At 61.0% G+C, this 10100-nt stretch overlaps 1 protein-coding gene across 1 annotated transcript; it reads right to left on the bottom strand.

The window, feature by feature from the left end:
• Positions 1-7378: 7378 nt before the first annotated feature.
• On the bottom strand, positions 7379-10061 carry CLPS (colipase). Its single transcript, XM_048328507.1, is given in 4 exon segments — positions 7379-7634; positions 7715-7783; positions 7785-7838; positions 8332-10061. Coding segments are annotated over 4 exon segments (357 nt in total). The 5' UTR covers positions 8428-10061; the 3' UTR covers positions 7379-7496.
• Between the last annotated feature and the right edge of the window lie 39 nt (positions 10062-10100).

Raw genomic sequence — 10100 nt, 5'->3', positions numbered from 1 at the left:
GAAAAAACCCCATGGAACCAATGGCAGCAATGAGGAGGGTTCAGCCTGGTTTATCCTTGCACTACAAAAATGGTAAATTTGTTTGTTTGTATAGAAAAAAACAACCAAAAAATACATGGGAAGAAAGCATCAGAGTTGCTTTTTTAAAGGATAAAAGACATCTTCCAAATCACTGCTATACCAGTGCCAGACCCCTCAGCTCGCTCTGCTTTCTTGGGTGGGGAGATGTCCTAAACCTTCCACTTGCCCGGTGCTGGGGTCTGCCCCGTTCACCCCCATCCCTGTAACACAACCTGGAGGAAATCTGTTCCAGAAATAATCCTGTTCGGCTTTGTGACGCCTGCTGGGGGTACTGCTTGTTCCCCCTCGCCCTCCAGCTGGCCACACATGTCCTGCCCCAGCCCTGAGCCCAGCCCCGAAAGGACAGCGAGCCTTGAGGAAAGTCTGGAAGCAGGGAGCAAAGCCAAGGAACCTGCCCTGCCTCGTGCTGGCTTCCAAGCACCTTGTGTGAGGTGAGAGCAACTTTCCTGAAAGAGAGAGAAAAAAAAAAATTAAAATAAAGCAGGGGATATTTTTATTCATCCTTGTCTTCTTCTAAAAATAACCAGCGTTAATCTGCCTCGAGAGCACGGGGAGGAGAGGAGTCCCTCCACCTTGGCTGCACGGTGAAGAGCCACATCAGTGAACCTCCTGAGAGTGGAGGAAATGGGTTTTCTCTCGGTTCCCTTTTGTGTGTGGCAGCACAAATCGATGGTCCCGGGGCCAGGGATGCTCCCCTTCCCGGAGGGATCAAACCCATCCTTCCCCCCAGCACCCAGCTACCCATTGCCCATTTTGGGGATCAAAGCAGCTTTTTTTGCAGCCTGACAATGCCGTGGCTTCACCCACCCTCGCCCCGCGGCGTGTGCACCACTCCGAGGGCCCCGTTTGTCGCTGGCACCGGGGGTTCAGCGTGGCAGGAGCCTGGTGCCGTGGTCGTGGGAAGTTGTGTGTTTACGGGAGGTGCAGCCTGTGGTTGCACAACAGGCGGCAGAGGACAGGAGAACACCGTGTCCTTGCCACTGGCTGTAGGTGCAGCTGCACTGCCGCCAGGAATGGACGGACTGTGGGGACATGCGGACATGGGGAGATGGGGCAGTAGGGCAAGACCACTTGCTTGGCATGAGGACACTTGACCCCGGGGGATGCAGAGCAGCTGGAAAGCCGCTTTCTGTATGAAACTCCCCCCTGAAATCTTCCTGGCGGAAAGGCTGGGGGAGGGATTCTGGGTGTAGTCGTGGAATGACCGCCCAGACCCAGCCTGGGGCAATCCCTCCGGTCCCTCCCGAGGCAGCCGAAGCCTCCCCCTCTCTGCCTGGACTCACGGCTCCCACCACGACTTTTTAACAGCAGAGGGGCCAACGCATCCCCCGCACATGTGGGGACCCCCAGAGCAGTCCCTGCTCCATCACAGGCCTGATCCTGCCCTGTCCTGCAGTGTGGCCAGGGCTGTCTCTTTCCCAGTGCATTTCCAGTCCATAAATGACCAGATTGTGACCCAAACCCCTGTCCCGGTTGCTAAAAACCCCTCAAGCCAGCAGGCAGGGGCACCTCCCTCCAGAGGCTTTACTGATCCATCCCTGCGTCCCCATCTTCCTCATGCCGCTTCCTTCCAGACGCCGGGGACAGCTTTTACCGGCTGGAAGGACACAAATATTTTCCCAGATTTTTTCCCCCCGGAGGAAATGGGGGAAATCGCTGCCTTCCCCGGGTGGCAATGCGCAGCAGAGAGGTGGACAGAGCCCAGGGCTCCCCCAGCCCTGCCGGAGATCCAGCCCCACACGAGTAAGGGCAGGATGCAGCAGCGGGGCCGGAGCAGGGAGGATAAATAAAGTCCGGCTTTGCCGTCCTGGCTTGTGGCCACTTCTAACACAAAGTACATTCCGGTCTGGACGTAACGAACTGTACCAGCCTCCGCCGGGGAGGGCGGATGGCTGGGGGTGGCTGGGGCTCCCCGCCCGCCCCGCTCCAGCGGGAGTGTCAGGGTGGGGGTGCGAGCTGGCACCTCTGCCCCGGGCTGGGCGCAGGGGCGACGGGGGGGCTCAATCCCGCCGAGGGCGCTCAGCAGCGAGGCTGTGCCCTGCCGTGGAGATGCTCCTGCCAGAGGGATCGGAAGCCCAAAAACTCCTGGAGATCCCCACCGGGTCCCCCAACACTTGCGGGGCGCCCAGGGAGCCGCGGGTTGGGGGCACGCCCGGCAGGGACGTGCCCAGAGCGTGACTCAGGCCAGCGCTACGGCTGCGCCCCCCGAAGCCCCGCCGGCAGCTCCCGGGGCTTCGTCCCCCGTCGCAGCTTCTCCAGCCCGGGAGCCGCAGCCCGGGAGCCCGGAGGAGCCGCCGGGGCCGGACCGGGCCGTGCCCCTGCCGGGAGCTGCACCGGGCGGGCGCGGTGCCAGGCGCTCGGCGTGGGGACGCGATGTACCGGCCGCGGGAGCGCCGGGAACAACCTGACTCAGCGCCGGGCCGGCGGGGGGGCACCCGGCCAGGGCCACCCGGGGCCCGGCGAGCAGCTGGGCCCGCTCGGGGCCCCCAGCACCACCTTCCGGCAATCCCTCCGGCACCCCCCAGGATCCCCCCCCCCCCCCCCCCCCCCCCATCATTCCTCCCGATATCGCCGCCAGCATCCCCCCCCAACATCCCCCCCACTTCCTTCCGGACATCCTCCCCAATATCCCCCCAGCATCCCCCCTGGCATTCCGCCAGTATCCCCCCAGCATCGCCCCTGCTCCCCCCAGCACCCCTCCCAATATCCCCCCCTGGTCCCCCTGGCCTCAACCCCTGCATCCCCCCAGCATCACCCCCAACACCCTTTCAGCATTCCCCAGAGTGAATCCCCATCAATGTCATGGAGGTATCCCCCAGAATCCTCCCCCTCCCACCCTCAGTCGTCAGCATTTCAGGGAATTTAATGCTAAAAATATCCACTGAGGGGGAACCCAGCTGCAGCGAGCACTTCCCCCCAGACTGGCTGTTGCAAAGCACCCAGCCTGGAGCTCTCCCCGGACTGATGCAGCCCAACATCCCTCCTTGTCCTCCCTGTATTGCACTAATTAATTCCTTCAGCAGCGCAAATTATTCAGGATGAGAATTTTTTCCAGTTGTGCCCTGGTGGACAACATCGGGGGGGAGGGGCTTGTGGAGGTGTGTGGGGTGCCTGGATGTCTCCCAGGGCCACTTCTGCATCCCCATGTCCCATTTGCAACCTCCACTACTGCCCCGAGCTGGGCAGTCCTCAGCCCTCGGCTGCTCGGGGGGGCCATCTTCAAGAGAACCCACTTCCAGCCCCAAAACCAACCCTGAGGATGGAGGAAAGACTGAGATCCTCATGCCAGATTTGGGAGCCCCTGGGGCTGTTATTTGCCTAGGATAGGTCCCTGTCCTTCAGTTGGATCCTTCTCCTCTTCCAGCTACAGGGAAAAAAATCAGGGTGGGAAAACAGGAGTGTGTCTGACATTGTTCCCTCTGTCACAGGCAAAGGCAAAGCCAAAGCAGCCGTGAAAAATCATCAGCAATTGGTTTTGGCAAGAAGAGGCAAACCAGAGCTTTCCATGAATTTATTTTTTTTTTCTTTTTGCTAGAAAGGTTGCTTTTCTTCCAGAGAGAGCTTGAAGGATGGCTTCTCGCCAGCTCCATCCCAAAGGCATCTCCCTGGGACAGTGAAAACCTGGCCCAGATTTAGGAAAACCCTAAGTCACAGGATCAGGTCCCCACATCCCTGCACCCCATTGTGCCCCATGACTTGGAGCTGCCATGCGGTTTTTGCTGCTGCAGGCACAGCTTGAGGTGTCCCAGGTCAGCAGAGGGTGGTGGGGGCAGGCTGGAGCATCTGCCTGATGATTTGGGATTCCCCAAGTCCCTGATGCTGGCTGGGATGCCCCACACCCTGCAAGGATGTGCTTCATCCCTCTGGATCCTGCCTTGGCCAAGGGACACCCTGAGAGGGGCTACTGCCCTCCTGGCTGTCCTTGCCGTGTTCTGACCACCACTGCGGGGTAAAGGCTTGTGAGGGGGAACAAATCCCAGAGCCAAGAGCAGGCAGGGAGCCCCAGGGGCCCCTGTGCACCCCCAAACACCTCTGTGCACTCCCGGATGCCTCTGGGCAACCCCTCAGGCACAAGCAGCCCAAGCCTGCCCCAAAGCATCCCCTGTGCCTCCCAGCCCAACTCTCAGGAGCCCCTCTGACCCTGCTGCAGGATCAGGCCCATCATCACCCCAGTCTGCAGCAAGCTGCATGTGCTGTGTGTGGGGACATGGAATTAGATTGTGCCTGGGGTCTTCCCCCGCTGAAATCGCTGCCCTAAGCTGGAGCTGCGGGGCTGCTGCCTGTCCTTTTCACCCTGGGGGAGAGGGGCAGCTCAGCAACCCCCCCCCCCGAAAAAAATATTCTCCTCTCCTGGAGCTGGCAGCCTCTCTGCCCACAGGGTGAAGGCTGCAGGAGCAAACACCCAACACGCTGCCCTAGACACACACAAACACTTCTGCCTTGGAGTGTTTTGCAAGGCTGGGAGTGGGGTGACTTTGCTGGGGTTGCCTGCAAAGTTGGGCGTTGAGTGGGCACCCCAGTGGAGCTGCAGCGAGCTGGGGGTGCAGGGACACCCTGGAACGGGCAGAGAGGGAGTTCCAGTGCATCTGAGCAGAAATTAAAAAGAAATGAAGAAGGAGAAAAAGAAGAAGAGGAAACGGCGGTGTTTGGGGGCAAAAAAAAAGGGTTAAAGCAGCGCAGAGGAGGAGAGGTGAAGGCCGAGGGCTGGCGGAAAGGGGGGAGAGCCGGGGAGAGGTTGGGGAGCGAGAGCTCGGCTGAGTGAGAACATCCTGTACCCTCGGGTGACAACGGCCAGGGCGGGCGGGGGGGTGAGGGGGGCACTCGGGTGGGGGAGATGTTTCACACCCCCCCCGGTAAGCGGGGCACCCCTTGGGTGACCAGGAGGGGATGGGCTGGGACAGTGGGGGGCACTCCTGGTGACGGGGTGAGGCTGGGGAGGGTCTTGGGCTGCCCTCCGCCCCAACGTCCCTCCCATCTCCTCTTCCTCGCTGCTTTTTAACCAAGCAGGGAGACCCCCCTGCAGAGCAGGGGAGGAGGAAGGGGCACCCCAGTGCTTGTACCCCTCCTTCCCCCACGTCTCCCCACGGGGAGCCTCGCTGCAGCAGAGCCTGCCTGCGCAAGGATGCGCTGCTCGCACCGCGCTTTGCAGCTGAGGCTGCCCCCGCCCTGCTGGAGGGTCCCCCTGTCCCCAGGGCTGGCAGCACCCCACACGCGCCAGGGGCCCCTTCCTGTGTTTGTTAAGACGTCGTGAATCAGGCGTCTGGTTTTCGGTTTAAGCCAATATTTACCAGCCGAGAGCTGCCAAAATAAAGCCGCGGCTTCACCAGTAAATATAGGGCTGAGATGGGGCGGGGGGGTTATGCATCCCCTTCCTCAGCACAGCCACCCCCTTCCCACCTCTCTGGTGCCTCCATCCTCCTTCTGCCAGAGTAGGGACACCACAAAAATGGGGGCACCACAAAATCCCCCCATCAAACACACCAGAGATTAGCCCAGCCTGCCCCCCACGCCAATATCACTCCCCCTCCTTCCAGAGGGACTCCCACTGCAGAGTGTCAGGGTCGGGGGCATTTCAGGGACCCCCAAGGCTGCGCTGCCCCTGGGTAGGGGGATCGCCGCTGTGCTGCGGTCCCCGCGCTGTGGGCACGGTGCCGCTGCCCTCTGCCGGTCCCGGCACGGCCGGGGCTGGGCGTTGCTCACATCCTGCCCCTGCCGAGAACACAAAGCCCCGGACGAGGCCGGCCCTGGGCAGGCAGGGCTCTCAGGATCCCCGGTGTGTGTCCCAGCCTCTCCGGGGTGCTTCCCACTGGTGTGGAACAGCGTGTGGGGATGAGGACCCCACACAGACGGGGAGCCCAGGGACAGACCCTGTGTCCCGTGTCCCCCTCCCCTCGCTCTGCCTGGGGCCGGCTGTCTGCTGCAGGAGAGGGGCTGCTGTCCCTGCCCCCATCCCCATCTACCCCTTACCCCACACCTCATCCTGCACCAGTGAGGACATTGATCTGGTAGCCTCTTGCCAGGACCACCACGACAATGAGAACAAGACCCTCCAGACTTTCACTGCCCACCACAAGCTCAAAACTAAAATCCAGGTCAGAATTTTCTCCTCTTGCAGCTCCTCTGAGCCAGACTTGCAGGGGCCAGCAGGTCCCCGCATTGCTCCCCATGTTCCCTTCAGCAATGGGGACTCCCCGAAGCTGTGCCACCCTCCCAGATGTGTCCCTGGTGTTTGTGAAGGTGCAGATGCTCAAGCTGCCAGTCACCCTTGTCCTGAAAAGAAAGTTCCCTGCAGCACCTTCTCAGCTGCCAGGGATGGCTCCCAGCCTTTGTGGCCTCCCCATCTGGTGCAGAGCCCTCGGGGCAGTGGGGAGTGGCACTGTGGGTGCCTGGTTCTTGCTCTGCCCCAGGGATAGAAAACCATGGGGTGAAGTCTGCACTGGAGAAGCCAAGAACCTCTCCGAGGATCCCTTCATCTCCTGCTGCTTCCACTGCTCTGCCAGACAGGTACTTCCTGTTCCTCACCGTGCTGTGGTACATCTGTGCTCCCTCTCCATGCCCAAAACGCTGACCCTGAGCTGGGCATCACACCCTGCAGCCCACCCTGCCCAGGGCACAGCTCTGCTGAGGGCAGGGCTGAGGGGATTGGGACCTTGCTGCCAGCCAGGGCTGCTTCCAGCACCATCACTCTCCAGGTCCATCCCGAATTCCCAAAGCTCCTGCACATCTTGCAGCCTGAGGAGGTGCTCTACAAGATGCTGGTGGAGGTGTTGCACAAGGAGGTCCCATGACACACACAGCTGCTGCCTGCACAGGGTCCTTTGCAGGGGGGGCTCCCACTTGGCTGAGCCACATCTGCCCACCCTGAGGAGGAGGTCCAGCTCCCAGCTCGATGGTCATCCAGAGCCTGCAGTGTGGCAATACAGAGGTGGACACAACCACCAAGCACCCTGAGCACCCACAGCTTCAACACCACCTCCAAGTCCCTCTTTCCTGGCAAGAAACCCTTTCTATGGAATGTTTCCAACCAAAGCAGCCACAGCAGGAAATAAACCAAGTCAAGCACAACCCAGGCAGCTCCCTCAGATCCTGGGGCTGCTGCATCTTCCTCTCCCCAGCATCCCCTTTTTAAAACTCCCCTTGAGTAGAGCTCAGCCCATGGCTTGCTACTGGCCTAGCCCAGATTATTGTAGGATTGCACACACATATAGGTAAAGCCATCATGCCCATGTGGCTTTTTCCGGGACCTTCTGGCTCTGCCGTCCCCGTCCTGGGTCGAGTGAAAAAGCCACCTTGCAGCTTGGCAGAAGCTGCTCTTTACTCAAATTCTCCCACAGCCAGATCCAGGAATCCCTGGAGAGGGGGAGAGACACGGTGGCAGAGGCAGCACAGAGGGGAACGAGGGGGGGGGTCTCTCTTCACCGCCGCCTGTAGGAGTCCTGGGGGTCCCTGCAGACACCGAAGTCGCTGTTGGTGATGGAGCCCACGATGGTTTTATCGGCGTCACAGGTCAAGCCTCTCTCACACGGACACTTGTAGTAGACCCCATAGATGCTCTGCAGGGAACAAGGGCACAGTGCAGTGTGGGGGACATGCCCCCATCCCCGCCCAGCCCTGGGAGCAGGGAAGCACCTACCTTTGGGGAGCACGCCTGGAACTCAGCTGCCTGCGGAGCACATCGGGCCAGGCTGAGGCCGTTGACGCGGGTGGCAGCAGCCGCTCTTGCACTGGGCACTCTGCAGGCACAGCTCCCCGATCTCCTGCAGCACAAGGCAGGGCCTGAGCACCAGGTCCCTCTCTGTTCCCCTTCGATCTCCCCCTAGCTGTGAGCCCAAGGGGTTTGGGTGGGTGTTGAACACGAGCTCTGCCTTTCAGCTGAGGCTCAGCACCACTGCCCACATGCCCCAGCCTCCCTCTCTGCAGTGTTTCCTCAGTCTGGCCCAAAATACCGCCCACCAAAGCGGTGTTTTTTGCTGGACTCATGGGAGTAGGGCTGAGACACCACAGGGAAGACATCTCCCTTCCCCAGTCCCTGTGAGCCACCCAGGGTGGGGGTGCTGGCTGGCTCAGGCAGCTGAGAGCTTCAGTCTGATCCCCTTTCTGTCTTTCCTGTCCCTTTATAGAGCTGATTTCCCAGGCTCCAAATTCCCTCACAACACCAGAAAACCCAGCAGACCCCTCCAACCCTCCACACACTGCGTGTCCCTTGCAGCAGCTGGAGGGTCCTGTGCCAAGGACAGGGTCTCCTCTTACCAAGTTGAAGATGAGCCCTCGCTCGTGCTGTGCCGACAGGGCTGGGGCCAGGAGCAGCAGGGCCAGGAGCAGGCAGGCAGGCAGCACGTTGGCCATGGTGGGCTCGTTTGTGGCTCTGCCACGGGGCCAGCAGGTGTTTTATAGCCGCGGTCTCCATCAGCTGACCTGGCTGCTCCTATCACACCTCAACTCGTGGCATTGGGGCACTGCTGCACTGCCCAGGGCAAGGAAACAGCGATGCCTGGGCAGCCAGTGCTTCCAGGTCCTGCTCCCAGGTGACTGTCCCCCACTGGTGATGTCAACTTGCCCTTTGGCAGCTCATTTGGCCAAAGGGAACACAAAATAATGGCACTGCTGTGCTTCTCGTCCTTCCTCCTCTACTTCCCCCTGGCAGCAGAGGGTTGTGGAGCTGGAGTTCTCTGGAACGCCCTCCTTGCTGGGTGCTGCTGATGGGTTCATGGGCAAAGTGAGGGCTGGTTGCCACGGCAGGAGCTCTGCTCCTTGGGAAAGCCACCAGATCCTCCATCACTCAAACGGTGGGATCATGGACACCAAGAACCCCGCTGGAGAAAGCTCATATTGTGCAGGATAGCACAGCCCCCTGTGAGGATCCAGAGCCCACCAGGCTCCCCAGCCCAAGGGCCAGCACTTCAGCCTGCCCTGACAAATATTTGCTCTGTGTTTCAGTGCTTGGGGGGTGTGGCTGATGAAAGGAAAGCAGCCTCGGGAACGGCACAGCTTTTCATGCCCACAGTGTCTTGGACATGATTAATGACCATGCAGCCCTGGCCTTTGACAGCCACAGGAGCGATGCTGAGGCTGACACTGGCTGCGGGGTGACTGTCACACACAGTCCCCACAACAGGAGCTGAACCTGTGTGGTCACTTAGGATGCAGGGCAGATGTGGCTCCTGGAGAGAGGTCCCAAGGTGGACACAAGTGTCTGCAGCCCTCTGGGGTTGCCCATGCTCCTCTGGCAGCAGGACATGGGGTCATGGGGCTTGGGCAGAGACCTGGCCCTGCCCAGGTGCTGGCTGACAACCCGGTGTGTCATGCTGGCAGGATGAGCCATTTCCCTTTCTGAAGTGGAGCCTCCCAGCCTGCAGCCCACCACCCCAATGAGGCAGCACCCTTCATACTCCCCACCAGTGTGGGAAGACCCTGGTGACACTGGCTGGGAGGGCAGAGGGGAGCAGCCGAGGGAACACAGAATTTGGGACACATCTCAGGGCACACAGCAGAGCCTGGTGGGTTCCTGGGGGTCACGGCACAGCCCCTGGCACATTCTGGGGCACACGCTGGGGGTCAAGACACCTCCTGGGTCTCATCCAAACACGCATCCTGGGGGATGCGGCACATCCTGGGACACACCCAGGGGTGCACGGTGCAGCCCAGGCACATCCTGACACACATCCCGGGTGTGCGTGGCACATCCCGGGGCACACAGCACGTTACTGGGGGCACGGCAGGGGACAGAGCGCACTCCTGAGGGCATTGCAGGGCACAGGGGCACTCTGGGGTACAGCCCACGAGCACAGGGTGCCTCCCAGGGCACACCATGGGGTGCACATTGGGGGTATTTGGGTTATCCCAAGGTGCGTGAAGGCTAAGGGTGCATCCCGTGAGAGCATCCCAGGGACAGAGGGGCACATCCTCGGGGCTCGTTCAGGGAGCATCCAGGGAGCACATCCCGAAAGGCACCGCCCGCCTCCTCCCGCGCCCGCCCCTGCTCTTCCCGAGTCCCCCCCGGCTCGGCGAGGGTGGGAGGA

Source organism: Corvus hawaiiensis, chromosome 24 (assembly GCF_020740725.1).
Source record: "Corvus hawaiiensis isolate bCorHaw1 chromosome 24, bCorHaw1.pri.cur, whole genome shotgun sequence".
In the NCBI taxonomy this organism is placed as follows: Eukaryota; Metazoa; Chordata; class Aves; order Passeriformes; family Corvidae; genus Corvus; species Corvus hawaiiensis.
The sequence above is the reverse complement of the archived record's forward strand: the minus strand, read 5'-3'. Positions and strand labels throughout refer to the sequence as shown.